This window comes from Nycticebus coucang, chromosome 11 (assembly GCF_027406575.1).
Source record: "Nycticebus coucang isolate mNycCou1 chromosome 11, mNycCou1.pri, whole genome shotgun sequence".
NCBI lineage: Eukaryota > Metazoa > Chordata > Mammalia > Primates > Lorisidae > Nycticebus > Nycticebus coucang.
Genome location: NC_069790.1, coordinates 126,589,944 through 126,609,464, shown reverse-complemented (window position 1 = coordinate 126,609,464; position 19,521 = coordinate 126,589,944). Strand labels below are relative to the sequence as shown.

The window sequence follows — 19,521 nt, the reverse complement described above, 5'->3', positions numbered from 1 at the left end:
AAATGAGGGTTAACCCTGGTCCAATCTGCCTGGTGTCCTTATAAGAATAGAAGACTCGGGCGGCGCCTGTGGCTCAGTGAGCAGGGCGCTGGCCCCATATAATGAGGGTGGTGGGTTCAAACCCAGCCCCGGCCAAACTGCAACAAAAAAAGGGCTGGGCGTTGTGGCAGGCGCCTGTAGTCCCAGCTACTTGGGAGGCTGAGGCAAGAGAATCACCTAAACCCAGGAGTTGGAGGTTGCTGTGATGCCGTAGCACTCTACCGAGGGTGATAAAATGAGACTCTGTCTCTAAAAAAAAAAAAGAATCAAAGACTAGGAAACACACAGAAAAGTGACCCTATCCGGACCCAGGGAGGAAACAGTCTGCAAACCCAGGGGGGACCAGTCCTGCCGGGGCCTTGCCCTTGGAACTGTAGTCCCCAGGGCTGAGAGAGGATGAATTCCTATTGTTTCTGCCTCCTGTTCTGTAGGACCCTGATGAGGCAGCCCCAACACAGGCCCCATCACCAAAGCAGAATAAATGCTCTAAAGAGTTTATGTCACATCCCAGTTCACTCTTGTATTTGACTCCAGAGTATGTCCAGCTGTGTTTTTTTTCTTTTTTTTTAGAGACAGAGTCTTACTTTGTTGCCCTCGGTAGAGTGGCGTGGCATCACAGTTCACAGCAACCTCCAACTCTTGAGCTTAGGTGATTCTCTTGCCTCAGCCTCCCAAGTAGCTGGGATTATAGGCACCCACCATAATGCCTGGCTATTTTTTTTTTTTGTTTGTTTGTTTTTTTGTGATTTTTGGCCGGGGCTGGGTTTGAACCCGCCACCTCCAGCATATGGGACCGGTGCCCTACTCCTTGAGCCACAGGCACCGCCCATGCCTGGCTATTTTTTTGTTGCAGTTTGGCTGGGGCTGGGTTTGAACCTGCCACCCTCGGTATATGGGGCCGGCGCCCTGCTCACTGAGCCACAGGTGCCACCCTGTACAGCTGTATGTGTTTTTTTTTTTTTTTAATTTCAGCTTGCTTGTTCGTTCTTCTTCGTTTGAAGTACTCTTTTTTTTGTCTTTCTTGCTCATTTTCTTCTTCCTCTGGTGATGCTCTGTCCCGTTGTTTTTGATGTTAGTAGAGACGGGGTCTTACTCTGGCTCACTGGTGGTCATACTGGTCTTGAACTTCTGAGCTCAGGCAATCCACCCGCCTCGGCCTCCCACAGCGCTGGGACTACAGGCGTGAGCCACCACGCCCGGCCTACAGCTGTGTTTTTTAACTAACACTGTGGTCTGAATTACTTGTTGGTTTTATATATGTGTGTGTATATATCTATTATGGTTATTATTATTATTTATTTTATTTATTTTTTTGTAGAGACAGAGTCTCACTGTACCGCCCTCGGGTAGAGTGCCGTGGCGTCACACGGCTCACAGCAACCTCTAACTCTTGGGCTTACGCGATTCTCTTGCCTCAGCCTCACGAGCAGCTGGGACTACAGGCGCCCGCCACAACGCCCGGCTATTTTTTTGTTGCAGTTTGGTTCTTTTTTTTTTTTTTTTGTGGTTTTGGCCGGGGCTGGGTTTGAACCCGCCACCCTCGGCATATGGGGCCGGCGCCCTACTCACTGAGCCACAGACACCGCCCCAAGACAGAGTCTCACTGTACCGCCCTCAGGTAGAGTGCCATGGCGTCACACGGCTCACAGCAACCTCTATCTCTTGGGCTTACGCGATTCTCTTGCCTCAGCCTCCCGAGCAGCTGGAACTACAGGCGCCCGCCACAACACCCGGCTATTTTTTTGTTGTTGTTGCAGTTTGGCAGGGGCTGGGTTTGAACCCACCACCCTCAGCATATGGGGCCGGTGCCCTACTTACTGAGCCACAGGCACCGCCCAGTTTTTTTTTTTTTTTTTTGGCTAGGGCTGGGTTTGAACCCGCCACCTCTGGCATATGGGGCTGGCGCCCTACCCCTATGAGACACAGTCGCCGCCCCTCAGAGTGGTTTTGCTTTGCATTTCTCTGATAATTAAAGACCATGAATATTTTTTTTTTTTTTTGTAGAGACAGAGTCTCACTTTATGGCCCTCGGTAGAGTGCCGTGGCCTCACACAGCTCACAGCAACCTCCAACTCATGGGCTTAAGCGATTCTCTTGTCTCAGCCTCCTGAGTAGCTGGGACTACAGGCACCCGCCACAATGCCCGGCTATTTTTTGGTTGCAGTTTGGCCGGGGCCGGGTTTGAACCCGCCACGCTCGGTATATGGGGCCGGCGCCTTACCGACTGAGCCACAGGCGCCGCCCAAGACCATGAATATTTTTTCATGTGTTTGGCTATTTGTCTGTCATCTTCAGAGAAGTTTCTGTTCAAGTCTCTTGCCCACAAAGAAATAGGATTGTTTGCTCTTTTCCTATTGACTAATTTGAGTTCTCTGTAAATTCTATTTACCAGGCCTTTGTCAGATTCATAACATGCAAAAATCCTCTCCCCTTCTGAAGGCTATCTGTATGCTTTAGTTGTCTTGTAGTGCCCTTAGCTGTGCAGAAGCTGTTTAGCTTGATCAAATCCCAGTTACTGATTTTTATTGTTGCCGGGGGTCTGGTGGGGCATTTTGCTGCTCCAGGGTCTGCTCTGATGTGTCCTCACAGGTGTGGGGGAGAAGCTATGTGGGTGAAGCCTGAGCTTCCCCACTGAATAGCTGTCAAATGAGTGGAATTCGGATCTGTGGAGAGCTCCACCAGGGACGCCCATGCGCTTTCTCCTTCTTTCCACCCAGGGCACAACTCTGCTTGGGCTGGGAGTCCTGCTCAAGGCCTTGTCCAACCAAACAGCAAGCAAAGCAAACCCTTGCCGCACTCTGTAGGACCAGCTAAGGTGGCACCAGAAGTCTGTCAGGGCCTACAATAGAGTGATCTCTCATTCCCTGGCAAAGACGGAGACACTCGGAGAGTTAAGGAGCTGAAGCATTGGCTCAGTGCCCGTAGCACAGCGGTTACGGTGCCAGCCACATACACCAAGTCTGGTGGGTTCGAACCCAGCCCAGGCCAGCTAAACAACAACAAAATAGCTGGGCGTTATGGTGAGTGCCTGTAAGTCTCAGTTACTTGGTAGACTGAGGAAAGAAAATCACTTAAGCCCAAGAGTTTGAGGTTGCTGTGAGCTGTGACCTGGAGGGTGACATAGTGAGACTCTGTCTCAAAAAAAAAAAAGAAAAGAGCCAAAGCATCCTGGGCACATACCTGCCCGCAGTGTGAACTGTGTGCCGAAAAGCTGGTACCCACATGCTGGGCAGCTTGGTTAGTGATGCCCAGCCTGGGGTCCTCTCAGCCTGGTGTCCTCCCTCAGGCGGGGGTGATGGAACTGGCACATTCATGCACAGCTTTGTTCACATGTCACCCTCAGTGTTTCCAGTGACTCCTGCTGAGCAAAACCGAACGGCTACACACATGTTTCCATGTCCATGACAGCCCTGGAGCCACAGGGCATCAGGAGCAGCAGCCAGAGAAAGAGAGAGTGTGTAGGGGGCAGGTTAGAACCTGGAGGCCGGGGCTGTGGGCACGAGGCTGCTGTCCATCCTGGGCGTGTCTCAAGTCAGCCACACTAGCACCTGGCAGGCCGAGGTTCAGGGTGGACCTCAACCCTGGCGACTGCCCGGGCTTTCCAAGATCTGCAGATCCACACAGTTGGCTCTGAGCAAAACGTGCCCTACAGTGGGGTGAAATTAAATGTGTAGGATGTTTCCATGAAGGACATGCAAACCCATTTAGAGTGTTACTGAATCTACAGACATTTCTGGGTCTCTTAGAATTTTTCCCTTTAATAAATAACCAAATTATAATTACCACTACTTGAGAGGCCATGGTAATTTATTGGTTAATGTGGTTCTCATACTCCCAGGAGGAAATATCACATGGACTGCGTGTAATGTCACAGGTTGCCCATGCTACAAATGCCTGACCAGCACGGCAGGGCATTTGTAAGGGGCTGGGGTTTCCACTCACGGACATGACCAGTGAGCAACCTGTCCTGGGGTCTGCTTGCCAGGGTGACTTCCATCAGGTGGAGCCTCCTTAACCCCAGGATCCGAGTCAAATCCTGATGAGCCAAATGACAGATGTTACCTAACGAGGGAGTTTCTTGCTTAGCAGACGTCTTGCCAAAGAGAGATGTGTAGTGGAAATTACCTGGGAAGTTCTCCTCAAAGCTCCCAGGGGAATTTCTGGGGGAATATGTGTCCTTGTTTTTTGGCGGAGCAGAAACTTTGCCTGAAATCTCTGGGGAATTCACAGCTTGACAATGAGAAATAGTGCTTACATATGGGAATGCCCTCAAATTGGGTTACTGAGGGCTCCCTCCTAAAAGCAACCTGGTTATTAATAACCTTAATCAATGAAAGGACTGAATGAAAGAGGAAATGGGTCATGCACAGTGGCTCACACCAGCGACCCCAGCACTCTGGGAGCCCAAGGCAGGTGAATTGCTTGAACTCACGAGTTGGAGACCAGCCCGAGCAATGAGTGAGACCCTGTCTCTACTAAAAGTAGAAAAAATAGCCGGGCGTTGTGGCGGGCGCCTGTTTAGTCCCAGCTACTCGGGAGGCTAAGGCAGGAAGACTGCTTGAGCTCAGGAGTTTGAGGTTGCTGTGAGTGAGGCTGATGCCACAGTACTGTAGCTTGGGTAGGGTAAGACTCTGCCTCAAAACAAAACAAAAACAAAAAAACTCCCCCAAACTGAAAGGAAGTGGAAGATCTGGTTGTTCTCCTAAGTAATACTACACAGAGTGGAAGGGGTCTGAGGACAGAGGGCAGCCAGGGGACTGGGGCACTGGAGTCCTGGGTGGTGTGGAATCCTCCTCATTCCCTCATCTCAGGTCTCTGCCTGTACAATGATTATATCTGCGTCAACTGTTATCACTCATAACCATGTCACCGCGGGGCATCAGTGTGTCAGGTGGCCACAGAAGGGCCACTAGGGAGTTGGAGACCAGCTTGCGCAAGAGAGAGACCCCGTCTCTACCAAAAATATATATGTAAAAAAAATCGGCCGAGTGCCAAGACGGGTGCCTTATAGTCCCAGCTACTCGGGAGGCTGAGGTTGCTATGAGCTGTGACACTACAGCACTCTACCCAGGGTGACTGAGTGAGATTCTGTCTCAAAAAAACACAAAAAACAGCTCCATGCCTGTGGCTCAAGTGGCTAAGGTGCTGGCCACATACACCTGAGCTGGTGGGTTAGAATCCAGCCTGGGCCTGCCAAACAACAATGACAGCTGCAACCAAAAAATAGCTGAGCCTATAGTCCCAGCTACTTGAGAGGCTGAGTCAAGAGACTCGCTTAAGCCCAGGAGTTGGAGGTTGCTGTGAGCTGTGATGCCACAGCACTCTACCCAGGGCAACAGCTTGAGGCTCTGTCTCAAAAAAAAAAAAAAAAACAAACACAAAAAACAGGGCAGCGCCTCTGGCTCAAAAGAGTAGGGCACCGGCCCCATATGCCAGAGGTGGCGGGTTCAAACCCAGTGCTGGCTAAAAAACTGCCAAAAAAACCCCAAACCCATGAGCCGCCCATCCCCTTGCCCCAGTAACCCTTCCTATTTGTGTCTGTGGGTTTCGTGGTTCTGGGGACGCCTGTGAGTGGCCGCTGGCAGAGTGCTCCCTTCACTCAGGGCGAGGCTCAGCCACACCACAGGGTTTTGGGGTCTCCTTCCCTTTGAAGGTGGAATGATTTGGGAATCTTTGACTATATTCTTCCTGTGTTTTCTGTGACTTGTCTGGAGGGCCTGCACCTCTGGGAAGGTGTTCCTGTCCCCACCTTCCCAGCAGGGTCCAGGGCCTCTGAAGTCACCAGGAATCTGAGTCTTGGGCTACAGTCAGGGAAGGCACAGGCAGGAAGCCAGGGTGGGCCTGGAACGCCTGGTGGGGTCGGGGCCACTTGTGTAGCTGTGACCACTATCCAGCAGCCCTGCCCATGGCGACGTGCCAGGCGCGTGGACCACAGCCTTAGCCTCTCTTCCTATCCCTGTCTGCCCTCCCTCTGAGGCTCCCTGCTTCCTCTGCGTGACCCCGAGGACACATGGCATTTTCCTCTGGTGAGGGTGCCCAGGCCCTCAGGTAGCACTGTTAGGCTGCCTCCTGGCCCAGGCAAACCTGTGTGCCTGGGGCTCCCTCCCTCCCCTCCACTTCCCTTGGGCTCCTGCCTTCCCTCAAGGGCCTGAACTGCTGGAGTCCCACTCCTCCTGGGCCGGCCGGACAGCTGCTCTCAACACTCTGAACAGATGCCCGAGAAATGGCTCCCAAATGCCCCATGGAAAATCCTCCTGAGGATCCAGGGGGGATCAGGGATTCAGAAGTTGGGCTCTGAGTCCACCTCTGTCCGACAGCTCCCCAGTCATTCAGTCATTTACATGGTAGCGTGAAAAAGCTGATGCTGCTGTCTCACCAAGACAGGAAAAAGGCAGGTCACAGGAGCAGGGAGGCAATGGCCTTTCTAGGAGAGCCGGTCTGGGTGGGTCTGGCATGGAAGGGAGGAGTCCAGGGCGTGGCAGGAGGCTCCCCTGGCGATACCACTGCCTGTGGACTGCTTTTGCCAGGCGTTTGTGACCCACTGGCCAGGATGCTACTTTTATTACTCCTCCCACCCACTTGCAGAGCAGTAGCCTTGCAGCCAGGGACACTCTGTCTGCTCTGTAAGACTGTGTGAGCCAAGGGGCAGAGGGAAGGTCATCCTGTCCAGCTTCTAGCCAGCACTGACCACTCCTGGGCCGTGTTCCCAAGGGTCTCTCCAGCTGAGTCCTAAAGAAAAGCTACAGTTCATGTTGGGTGCAGAGGCTCCCATCTATAATCCAGCTCTCTGGGAGGCTGAGGCAGGAGGATCCCTTGAGCTTAGGAGTTAGAGACCAGCCTGAGCAAGAGTGAGAACCTGTCTCTACTAAAAACAGAAAAACTAGGGTGGCACCTATGGCTCAATGAGTAGGGCGCCAGCCCCATATACCGAGGGTGGCGGGTTCAAACCCGGCCCCGGCCAAACTGCAACAAAAAAGTGGTGGCGGGTGCCTGTAGTCTTAGCTACTTGGGAGGCTGAGGCAAAAGAATCGCCTAAGTCCGAGAGCTGGAGGTTGCTGTGAACTGTGACGCCACAGCACTCTACCGAGAATGACAAAATAAGACTCTGTCTCTTAAAATAAATAAATACAAAAAAACTAGCTGGGCATCTTGGCAGGCACCTGTAGTCCCAGCTACTTGGGAGGCTGAGGCAAGAGGATGGCTTGAGTCCAGGAGGTTGAGGTTGCTGTGAGCTAGGTTGACACCACTGCACTGTAGCCTGGGCTACAGAATGAGACTTTGTCTCAAAAAAAAAACCCAAAGTGGGGCATGGTGGCTAATGCCTGTAATTCTAGCACTCTGGGAGGCTGAACTGGGTGGATTGCTTGAGCTTATGAGTTCGAGACCAGCCTGTCTCTACTAAAATAGAAAAACCGAGGCAAGAGGATTGCTTAAGCCCAAGAGTTGGAAGTTGCTGTGAGCTATGATGCTACCGCATTCTACCCAGGGCAACAGCTTGAGACTCTGTTTCAAAACAACAATAACAACGACAAAACCTCCTCCCGCAACCAATCTGAAGCATAGCCCCCAAAGTGAAAATTAATGTGCTCACAAAAATATGAGTAGGTAATGGGCGGCACCTGTGGCTCAAAGGAGTAGGGCGCCGGCGCCATATACAGGAGGTGGTGGGTTTAAACCTGGCCCTGGCCCCCTCCCGCAAAAAAAAATACAAGTAGGTATCAAAAAGAAAAAATCTATGTTGGCGATCAGGTTATGTAATAAATGATGATCAAATTAGTCTCTGGGCTGGGGAGACTTGGATGAACAGCTTGTCCCAGGCCCGCTGTCTGTGCCAACCCACCCACAAGTGGCCATTCCTGGCCCGGTGCTGGCAGAACCTGAGCTCACAATCCCTGGGCATGGTGTGGCTGCCCAACAATCCCTGTGGAGGCCAGTCCTGCAACCTGGACATTGCCCCAGGCCTGACCTGCTTCACCTGGTTTGGCTGGTCTCCCAGATGAGCTTCCTTGCAGAATTTCCTTCTCAGCATTTCCTGGGAAATATATATGATTTCCTGAACCCCAAGAAAAATTAGTAGAAAAATTGGTAAAATAAGAAAAAGGATTATAGGCTCGGCATCCATAGCACAGTGGTTACAGCACCAGCCACATACACTGAGGCTGGCAGGTTCACAACCGGCCCGGCCAGTTTAACAACAATGACAACTGCAACAAAAAAATAGCCAGGCGTTGTGGTGGGCACCTTTAGGCCCAGCTACTCAGGAGGATGAGCAAGAGACTCGCTTGAGCCCAAGAGTTAGAGCTTGCTGTGAGCTGTGACACTGTGGCCTTCTACCCAGGAAGAAATAGTGAGACTCTGTCTCAAACAAAACAAGGAAGAAAAAGGATTATAATTCCCCTGCAAGAATTAGAAACTAACAACCAGCGCAAAGAGGATCCCCTGGTGTCCAGTCCAAAGGGAGTGAGAAGCACTCACTGGGGTTGACATTTCCAGGCAGGGTGGTGACATGCTGAGAGGCACGTTGTCAGGGCACACCTGCTGCTGCCCATGAGTCATTTCTGCAAATAAAGCCCAGCAGACAGATGGCCACACACTCCCCGGGTTGTGCTGCTGCTGTTCCAAGAATTGCGCGCGTCCCAGGCCGGTGATCTCAGCTCTGAGCTCTGTCGCTGTCACCCTCACTAGTGAGTCGGAGCACCGTGCTGTTGGACACTGCTCCAGAGTGTCTGCTGGCATTTTCTAGTGTTGGAGTATTTGCTACAGCCTACGCGTTCTCAGAAATAATAAACTTGATATTTTTATTAAGCAGAACTTTTTATTCATTTATTTTATTTATTTTTTGGCCAGGGCTGGGTTTGAACCCATCACCTCCGCATATGGGGCTGGCGCCCTACTCCTTTGAGCCACAGGTGCCACCCTGAAGTGATTCTCTTGCCTCAGCCTCCCAAGTAGCTGGGACTACAGGTGCCCCCACAATGCCCAGCTATTTTTTTGTTGCAATTGTCATCTTTTTTGTTTAGCTGGCCCCAGGCCAGGTTCAAACCCACCAGCCAAAAGGCATGTGGCTGGCACCATAACCACTGTCTACAGGCGTTCCAAGCTAAGTAGAACTTTTTTTTTTTTTTCAGAGACAGAGTCTCACTTTATTGCCCTGGGTAGAGTGCTGTGGCATCACAGTTCACAGCAACCTCACGCCTGTAATCCTAGCATTCTGGGAGGTCAAGGCAGGTGGATTGCTTGAGCTCACGGGTTTGAGAACAGCCAGAGCAAGAGTGAGACCCCGCCTCTAAAAATAGCCAGGCTGTGTGGCAGGTGCCTGTAGTCCCAGCTACTGGGAGGCTGAGGCAAGAGAATCGCCTAAACCCAGGAGTTGGAGGTTGCTGTGAGCTGTGACGTCACCGTACTCTACGGAGGGTGATAAAGTGAGACTCTGTCTCTGAAAAAAAAAAAGAGTTTGATCTTGCTGTGAGCTATGATGCCACAGCACACCAAGGGTGACAAAGTAAGACTCAAAAAAAAAAAGCCATAGAGAAGACGGTATCAGAGTGGGGTGGGGGGCGGCGCCTGTGGCTCAGTGAGTAGGGCGCTGGTCCCATATGCCGGAGGTGGCGGGTTCAAACCCAGCCCCGGCCAAAAACCACAAAAAAAAAAAAAAAAAAAAACAGAGTGGGGTGGGGCAGGACAGACCTGGCCAGGGAGGAGGCCAGAGGTGGGAATTCAGTGGGTGCTGGGGTGCCAACACTCCTGGCCTCATTGCTCAAGTAGCCTGTGGGCTCTGGCGCTTGGCACCGCCCTGTGAGTCCACTGCTTGGCAGAGGCTGCACGGCGTTGCAGAAGGCATCAGAGACAATGCCATGAGGTCACAGAGTCTGTGGCCCCACCTGGCAGCGGCAGCCCTGACTCACATGGGGCCAGTGCCAGGAGCCCTCAGGCGAGTCACCCTCCCCATCAAGGCAGGGGAGCACCGGCTGGTGACAGGATACTCTGGGTCCCTTCCTAGTCATGAAGCTGCCATCACTTATGGTCAGCTGCCCACTGTGGATGTCCAGGTTCATCATCCTGAATCCTGGTAAGGACCCCTGCAGGTGGGTACTCCCACCTCCATGTCACAGTGGGGCATGGGAGGTTGGAATCAGAGTGCATCCTCGTGGCTCTCCTGGTCCCTTCCCTCCCCTCACCCGGGGTATCAGGCCCTGTGCCCTGAGGATACAGGTTGAGTCAGACCTTAGCGGCACATAGGATACCAGTGGGGTGCTGATTGCACAGCTCACCTCCCACCATCCTCTGAATGTGGCCAAGCCCCTGGGCAAGAAATTCTACATCCTGAGGGTCTTTTCCATCTTGGCCTGTCACTCAGCCCAGCCGCCCTCCCCTACTCTGTGGCCACTGCAAGTTGGACCCTTGGCCTGGTTTGAGGCTGCTGTCCAGGGCCCTCTGCTGAGCCAGGCAGGCAGCAGTGAGCAGTGCTGAGGGTGCCGCTCCCCTGCAACACCAGCCCCTGGGGGGTGGCCCTTTCTCTGTACCCCTAGTCCCCTAGCCCAGGATGCTCTCAGCCCAGCTGACCCTTGGCCCCTGAAGGCCTATGGCCAAGAAGCCCAGCAGGTGCCGCCCTGCCACACAAGGCCTCTGTGTGAGGAGTGGGGAGTCTGACCCAGGCCTAGTGCTGACCTCTGACCTCCCAGGCCTGCCTTTTGTCCCTCTGGGGAAAGATGTGCTCCTTATCTCTGCAGAGCATCCCTCAGAAGCCTAATGAGGTCAAGTGACCCAGTCCAGGAGGTTCCTGCAGATTCGGAATGGTGTTTCCTTTTCTCCCCAGCTTTGTCCTTGACGTTCCTGTAGGACGAGAAGTTTTATCCCTCCTTGCCACAAAGCTGAGCACAGATCCAGAGCCTGAGACTCACTCTGTGGCACCCACAGCTCAGACCTGCAGAGAAGCCTGTGGCCCAGAGCTTCACCAGCCACGCCAGGTACCCCACTGCACCAAGGCCCAGAGCTTCACCAGCTACGCCAGGTACCCCACTGCACCAAGGCCTCTGCCCTGCTCTGTGCCCTGGAGCCACCAACCTCTGGGGGCAGTCGCAACGCCGTCCCTGTCTCCAGGATGACTCCCTGGGCCGCTCACCCTCTCTGGAGGGGACTAGTGTTGGCCACAGGCTCCAGTCCCTGAGCTCACTGCACTAAGGGAGACTTGAGGACAGAGAAAGGTGAGGGGCTCACTCAGCCAGGGTGTCGGAGGGAGGGCCCTGTGGGGACATGTCAGCTCTTTTCCAGAGACTCCAGGAAACCCTGTGCACACACCCTGGAGGCCCCTTTCTGTGCCCGTGGTAGGTGTTGCCCATGGACCAGGTCCCTGCTTCCTGACAGGCCAAGCTGGAGGTGGCTGCAGGAGCCTGGGATATCCGGGGCTCCAGTCACGGCCTCCTGCAGCTGCCCTCCTGGATGGGCCGACCGGGTTCCAGGTTCAAAGACCCGATTTCCTGGCAGAGGCCAGAGACCTGAGGAGGAGCTGTCCTCAGATAGGACAGTGGGCAGACTGCAGTGTGGTGTCCGGGAGAAGAGGTGCCTGGCAGTGTGGGGTCTGCATGTTAAGTGTCCTGCCCTATGTCTAGGAGGAGGTCTGGACCGTGCTCGGGAGACAATGGAGGTCTGTAAACTCTCACTGAGGTCAGGGGAGCCTCACCAGCCAAGAGCAGCTTGTGACTCCAGCCAAGTGGACAGGAGAGCTCCTGTGGAGGGTCAGTTGGGGCGACCTGGTCTCAGGTGTCTCGAACAGCTTCCAGGAGAGCCCAGGGTGGGGGCCGGCAGTTGGCCAGCCTTCCAACTCCCAGTCTTCCTCCAGATTTCTCCCTGGGGTCTGTGCTGGCCTCTGCCTTTGGGGTCTGAGTTTCTCTGTGCCCTTGTCACTGCGCCATGGGCTGGTTGTCCCCACCACCTAGAGAGGGAGGAGGATAAAGGGAAGAGCCAGAGCCAGGGGTGCGGGCGTGCGCCCCAGAGCTGTCCCCATGCCATGGGTAGTGCTACCTGGAGATTGTTCAGGACTCTGGGGGCTCCCCACCCCTCCTGCTGTGCACCCAGATGAACATGCACCAGTTGTCAGAGTCCGCTGTACACATAGCTTCACAGGAGGCCTGATGCCAGATAATCTGTGGTAGGTCCCTTCCATCTTTGGAGCAGGACATGGGTGTGTTTGTGAACTTCTCCCTTTTTTTTATTTTTTATTTTTTGGTAGAAACAGAGTCTCCTTTTATTGCCCTCAGTAGAGTGCCATGGCGTCACATGGCTCACAGCAACCTCCAGCTCTTGGGCTTAGGTGATTCTCTTGCCTCAGCCTCCCAAGTTGCTGGGACTACAGGCGTCTGCCACAAAGCCGGCTATTTTTTTGTTGTAGCTTGGCCAGGGCTGGGTTTGAAGTGCCTGTAGCTCAGTGAACCTGCTGGCACCCTAGTCACTGAGCCACAGTCACCATCTTTTTTTTTTTTTTGACAGAGTCTCACTTTGTTGCCCTCGGTAGAGTGCTGGGGCATCACAGCAACCTCCAGCTCTTGGGCTTAGGTGATTCTCTTGCCTCAGCTTCCGGAGTAGCTGGGATTACAGGTGCCAGCCCAGAACTTCCCCTTTCTATTTTTTTTTTTTTTTGTAGAGACAGAATCTCACTTTATGGCCCTCGGTAGAGTGCAGTGGCCTCACACAGCTCACAGCAACCTCCAACTCCTGGGCTCAAGCGATTCTCTTGCCTCAGCCTCCCGAGTAGCTGAGACTACAGGCGCCCACCACAACGCCTGGCTATTTTTTGGTTGCATTTTGGCCGGGGCTGGGTTTGAAACTGCCACCCTCGGTATATGGGGCCAGCGCCCCACCGACTGAGCCACAGGCGCCACCCTCTATTTTTTTTTTTTTTTTGCATTTTTTGGCTGAGGGGGTTTGAACCTGCTGGTACCCTACTCCCTGAGCCACAGGTGCTGCCTTCTATTTTTTTTTTGAGACAGAGTCTCACCTTGTTGCCCCCAGTAGAGAGCCAAGGCACTATTATTCACAGCAACCCCAGATTCTTGGGCTAAAGTGATTCTCTGCCTCAACCTCCCAAATAGCTGGGATTACAGGCGCTCACCACAACGCCTGGCTATTTTTAATTTATTTTTTAATTAATTAATTAATTAATTTTTTTTTTTTTTTGTAGAGACAGAGTCTCACTGTACTGCCCTCGGTAGAGTGCCGTGGCGTCACACGGCTCACAGCAACCTCTAACTCTTGGGCTTACGCGATTCTCTTGCCTCAGCCTCCCGAGAAGCTGGGACTACAGGTGCCCGCCACAACGCCTGGCTATTTTTCTGTTACAGTTTGGCCAGGGCTGGGTTTGAACCCGCCACCCTCGGCATATGGGGCCGGCGCCCTACTCACTGAGCCACAGGCACCGCCCTAATTAATTAATGTTTTGAGACAGAGCCTCCAGCTGTCACCCTGGGTAGGGTGCTATGGCATCACAGCTCACAGCAACCTTCAACTCCTGGGCTCAAGCAATTCTCCTGCCTCCGCCTCCCAAGTAGCTGGGACTACAGGCACCAGCCATAAGGCCTGGCTATTTTTTGGTTGCAGCCGTCATTGTTGTTTGGCGGGCCCGGGCTGGATTTGAACCCGCCAGCTCAGGTATATGTGACTGGCGCCTTAGCTGTTTGAGCCACAGGCATTGAGCCCCGGCTATTTTCTAGAGATGAGGTCTTACTCTAGCTCGGGCTGTTCTCAAACTATGACCTCAGGCAATCCACTCACCTCAGCCTCTCAGAGTGCTAGGATTATAGGCATGGGTGACCATGCCTGGCCTTGAACTGTCTCTTTCAATTTCACAGACCTCTGTGGGTTACGAGTCACCACCCCAATCCTCAGACAGAATATACAAGAGCAAAAACAAGTTCCATGCCAGGCACACATGGTTGACAGGGGATTAGGGGAAGAGTCCAGGGGGAGGAGAGTGTCCATGGCCACTATGACAGGAGAGAGTGTCTGTGGGACATCCAGGCCACTTCCCACCTGAGCCCCAGGCGGCACACCCCATGGCCCAGGCTCATCCCAGAGAAGCACTACAAACTCAGAAGTGCAAAACCTGCTCTCAGGATCCTCCAAGCCAGCAACTGGCCAGTGAGGCATGGAGAGGAAGTGGCCAGGGGGTCAGAAGCCACCCCTAGCTCCGCCCTCTGCCGCCTGCCCTGTGGACAGTGGGAGGCAGGACACCTGGCCTGTCTTGAGCTCCCTCCTGCTGTGGCTCCTCTGGGGATGTGGGGTGGTCAGATGCAACACAGGATGCCCTGTGAAATGTGAATTTGGGACACACTCGTTCTAAGGGAGCTTATTGACTTAAAGTCACGTCTGGTGGCTCTGCTGCCATTTCTGGGGTGACCCCGTACCCCATGCTGGCTCCAGGAGCCTCAGCATTGCTGGCTGCTCCCTGAGAACCTCCTGGGAGCGTCTGTCACCTGTGGGCAGCTGTGACAGCCCCCACAGCAGGGTGTGGAGTGACAAGTGCACAGACAGCGCATGCCACTGGCCAGTGGGTTCCGACCCAAATACTTGAAAGTGCATCTCTTTGGGCGGCACCTGTGGCTCAGTGAGTAGGGCGCTGGCCCCACATACCAGCGGGTGGTGGGTTTGATCCCAGACCCGGCCAAACTGCAAAACAAAATAATAGCCAGGTTTCATGGCGGGTGCCTGTATTCCCAGCTCCTGGGGAGGCTGAGGCAGGAGAATCACCTAAGCCCAAGAGCTGGAGGTTGCTGTGAGCTGTGACATCACAGCACTCTACTGAGGGTGGTAAAGTGAGACTCTGTCTCTAAAAAAAAAAAGAAAGGTGCATTTTTTTTTTTTAATAGTTTTTGGCCAGGGCTGAGGTTTGAACCCACCACCTCTGGTATATGGGGCTGGTACCCTACTCCTTGAGCCACAGGCACCACCCTTAAAAGTGCCTCTTAAATTACTGAATGTGTTCCTGTAGCCCCACGCTGCTGGCCTGGTACCACCGCTCATCAATCAACATGAAAGTGCCTGAGAGGGAACGAAGTGTGGAAGGGGGCCGGGCCAGGGCTCAGCTGCCTGCAGTGCAGCCTTCCTGGGGCTGCATCCATCATTCACGCCCCTGACCACTGCAAAGGGCCCGAGCATGGTGGGGACCCACCCTGGAAGGACTGTAGGGTGTAGGGGTCCCTAAGCTGGTAAGAGGCCCTCAGACCCTCCCTCTCTGGTCACCTGAGAGCTGCCTTTGTCCCCCTCCCAAGGCAGCACAGTTAGAAATGTCCTTTTGGGGGTGGTGCCTGTGGCTCAAGGAGTAGGGCGCAGGTCCCATATGCCAGAGGTGGCGGGTTCAAACCTAGCCCCGGCCAAAAACCAAAAAAAAAAAAAAAAAAAAAGAAATGTCCTTTTGGTTCCCAAGTTCCTGAAGCCTGGGCAGAGGCCTGGGTGGGGCTGAGTGAGTCAGGTGTCTATGAGGTGGGCAGGGCCGAGCTGTGTTGAGCTGGCCGCCTGCTTAAGGCTTTGCTGAGTGGCTCTCATTTCTGGGGTGTTTTGAATTCCCCTGGGGAGTTGTGGGTGGCCCTGGGCCCTGACTCAGCTCTCTGTGTCCTGCTTTGCTGTCTGAGAAGCTGAGTGGGTGTGCTGAGTCCTCAGCTGTTGGGAGGCTCCCCAAGTCATCTCTACCCAGCTCCCATCACCCTGGGCGGGGCCCACCTCCCACCTGGGCCTTTGCTTTCTCCTCTCCCATTGTTAGAAATGCAAATCTGGGGCGGCACCTGTGGCTCAGTCGGTAAGGTGCTGGCCCCATATACTGAGGGTGGCAGGTTCAAACCCGGCCCCGCGGAACTACAACAAAAAAAATAGTCGGGCGTTGTGGCTGGTGCCTGTAGTCCCAGCTACTCGGGAGGCTGAGGCAAGAGAATCGCTTAAGCCCAGGAGTTGGAGGTTGCTATGAACTGTGTGATGCCACGGCACTCTACCGAGGGCCATAAAGTGAAACTCTGTCTCTACAAAAAAAAAGAAATGCAAATCTGACCCTGGAGACCTTTACCCTCCCTTCAGCCCTCTGTGGCTCCCCAGTACTCTTGGAATAAAGTCCATAGCACTGGGCAGCACCTGTGGATCAAAGGAGTAGGGTGACGGCCCCATATGCCGGAGGTGGTGGGTTCAAACCCAGCCCCGGCCAAAAACTGCAAAATAAATAAATAAATGAAGTCCATAGCACTCTTCCCTGTCCCTTCCCCCAGGGAAGCCTCAGTGGCCCCTCTCCCATACCCTCAGGCGCAGCTGGATTTGAACTCTCTGACCCTGTTCCCCTCCCAAGGGAGCACAGTTAGAAATGTCAGTGCTCAGGGCCTGGCACAGGACCTTCTCTCAGTAAATATTTATTGAACAAATGGGCAAATATGGAAATGGGCCGGCCACTGCAGCAGATTAAGTCACAAGTAGACTGATGTTAAGGCCAAGTGTGTTGTTCTGTTGTGGTCTCTGGGGCATGTGGTCTTTGGGCCTGGAAGAACCAGATGGGAGAGCTAAGTGTCCTGTGGTTCTAGAGCCAGCCCCTTGCTCTGGACATGCCCTGGCGCCCTGGCTGAGTGCCGACTGTCCTGGTGACATTGGCTGGGAAGCCCTTGGCTTTCTTGGGGCTCCAGATGAAGCATCTGGAAAAATAAATGGCCCAGAAAAATGGCACCCAGGTGACCCTGAGTTCAGAGTCCTGATAAGCAATTGTTGGTGAGTTTCTCAGAAACCCTCAGCAGGAGTGTCTCCATTTGCTATGGAGGCAGCCCAGCACAGGCTGAGGAGCCACATTATCCAATATAACATCGATCTAGTCAAAGCTGATCGCAAAATAAACATGCCTGGGCAGCAAGGGCCGGGGTATACAGGCCTGAGCTGTCAGCTTGGAGGAGCCTTTGACCCATTTGTCCACAGTGCCACTTTATAACCAGGGAGACTGAGGCCCAGAGAGGGCAAGTGGCATAAAATAAAAAGCTTTGTTTTTGTTTTTAATTTTTTATTGTTGGGGATTCATTGAGGGTACAACAAACCAGGTTTCACTGATTGCATTTGTTAGGCAAAGTCCCTCTCGTAACCGTGTCTTGCCCCCAAAAGGTGCGGCACACACCAAGACCCCACCCACTCCCTCCCTCTCTGTCTTCCTTTCCCCACCCCTCCCTCCTTCTTTCTCCCTCTGCTCTCCTCTTCCCCCACCCCAACCGTGACCTTAATTGCCATTAATTGTCCACATATCAAAATTGAGTACATAGGATTCATGTTTCTCCATTCTTAGGATGCTTTACTAAGAATAATGTCTTCACTTCCATCCAGGTTAATACAAAGGATGTAAAGTCTCCATTTTTTCTTCATTTTTTTTGTAGAGACAGAGTCTCACTTTATGGCCCTTGGTAGAGTGCCGTGGCATCACACAGCTCACAGCAACCTCCAGCTCCTGGGCTTAAGCGATTCTCTTGCCTCAGCCTCCCGAGTAGCTGGGACTACAGGCGCCCGCCACAGCACCCGGCTAAAGTCTCCATTTTTTCTAATGGCTGAATAGTATTCCATGGTATACATATACCACAGCTTGTTAATCCATTCCTGGGTTAGTGGGCATTTAGGCTGTTTCCACATTTTGGCGATTGTAAATTGAGCTGCAATAAACAGTCTAGTGCAAGTGTTCTTATGATAAGAGGATTTTTTTCCTTCTGGGTAGATGCCCAGTAATGGGATTACAGGATCAAATGGGAGGTCTAGCTTCAGTTCTTTGAGGTTTCTCCATACTTCCTTCCAAAAGGTTGTGCTAGTTTGCAGTCCCATCAGCAGTATAAAAGTGTCCCTTCTCTCCACATTCATGCCAAAAATAAAAAGCTTTTAAAAATTAAAGCTGGTGGCTCAGCGTCTGTAGCTCAGGCGGCTAGGGCACCAGCCACATACACCAGAGCTGGTGGGTTCAAATCCAGCCTGGGCCTGCCAAACAATAATGACAACTACAACCAAAAAATAGCCAGGCATTGTGGCGGGCGCCTGTAGTCCCAGCTACTTGGAAGGTTTGAGGCAGGAGAATCACTTAAGCCCAGGAGTTGGAGGTTGCTGTGAGCAGTGATGCCATGGCACTCTACCCAGGGTGACACCTTGAGGTTCTGTCTCAAAAAAAAAAATTTAAAGCCGGTGACAACACAGAGTAGCAAGGTGTGAAACTAAAATAAAATGATTCAAGGGGTGTGTGAGCCTGACCCCGGGACCTGCCACTGTGGCCGTGGGTGAAGGTTTTACAGATACAGCGCAGGGTCCTGAGCTGGAGAGGGGTCTGGCGGGCCCTCATGAGGGGCCTCTTGGAGAAGCTGGGGAGTATCCGAGGGCAGGGAAGGCAGAGGCCACACAGAACCAGGCACACCAGGGCTTGGGGGCACCCCGGGAGTTGGGCCTCTGCGGGGAGCGGCCCGTTGGGTCCAGTGACACTGATTGCTAAGCTTCTGGGCTCCAGGGACTAGTCAGGAAACATTTCTGTTGTGTTCTGTTACATTCCCAGTTTGCGGGAATTTGTCACAGCAGCCATAAAAACCTACCTATGGGACCCACAGGAGCGAGGCTCCACCACAGGGTTCCCTCCCAGTGAGGCCCCTTTGCTCCCAGCTGGCAGCCCTGATTGCTTGGTGTGTCCAGGGATGGGGACAGGTCCTTGGCAGCCACCAGCTCTGCCTGAGCTCCTGGACTCCACTATCAGATGTCAAGGACCTGCGCCATCCTCAGCGTTCTGTGAATTTAATCTTCATTTCTTTTTTTTTTTTTTTGAATATCATCATATTTATTTCCCTACAGGTAATTTTTGTATAGCTTCAACATTTTCTCCTCAAAAAGACAAAAAGTCTCAAAGTTTAGAACTGGATCACTTGGCCCTTTCTTTTCTTATCTCCTCCCAGTTCAAAATGCTTGCATCTCTTAATGGCCAGCATCCTCTTGGATCTGCAGTTAGGCTCCACACATTCCAGCCTCAGCACAATCTTATTTGTGGTTTTAGCCTTCTTCCGGAAAATTGGCTTTGTCTGCCCACCATAGCCACTCTGCTTTCGATCATAGCGCCTCTTTCCTTGGGCATACAAGGAATCCTTGCCCTTCTTATACTGGGTCACTTTGTGAGGCTGATGCTTGCCACACTTCTTACAGCAAGTTCTTCGGGTTTTAGGTACGTTGACCATCTCTACAGTAGAACTGTCTCTACGATGAAATCTCACCGCGAAGCTCGGCGTCCACAGCCCTTGCCTCCCGCCGCTGGCGCTCTAATCTTCATTTCTAAAGGAACAGGAGTGTAGTCCCAGTTGACCGGGCCGTGTTTCCAAGGATAGGATCGAAGTTGCAGAAGGTGTCATGGCGCGTGGCCCCAGGCGTGGCCTGCCGACCACCAGAGCACCGTCCTGTCTCTGGGCTGCCCCCTGGCCAAGGTGGCCTGGAACAATGCTCTCCCGTGTCCACCTACCAGCCCTTGGC

At 53.1% G+C, this 19,521-nt stretch overlaps 1 protein-coding gene across 1 annotated transcript; it reads right to left on the bottom strand.

The window, feature by feature from the left end:
- Positions 1 to 18,828: 18,828 nt before the first annotated feature.
- Positions 18,829 to 19,303, bottom strand: LOC128598716 (60S ribosomal protein L36a-like). The gene has a single exon (XM_053609389.1). The coding sequence runs from the start codon at positions 19,230 to 19,232 to the stop codon at positions 18,912 to 18,914; it is 321 nt and encodes a 106-aa protein (XP_053465364.1). The 5' UTR covers positions 19,233 to 19,303; the 3' UTR covers positions 18,829 to 18,911.
- Positions 19,304 to 19,521: the final 218 nt, after the last annotated feature.

What these genes read in the sequence shown, in the direction of transcription:
- LOC128598716 (XM_053609389.1), bottom strand. Translation starts at nt 19,232, where the DNA reads ATGGTCAACGTACCTAAAACCCGAAGAACTTGCTGTAAGAAGTGTGGC.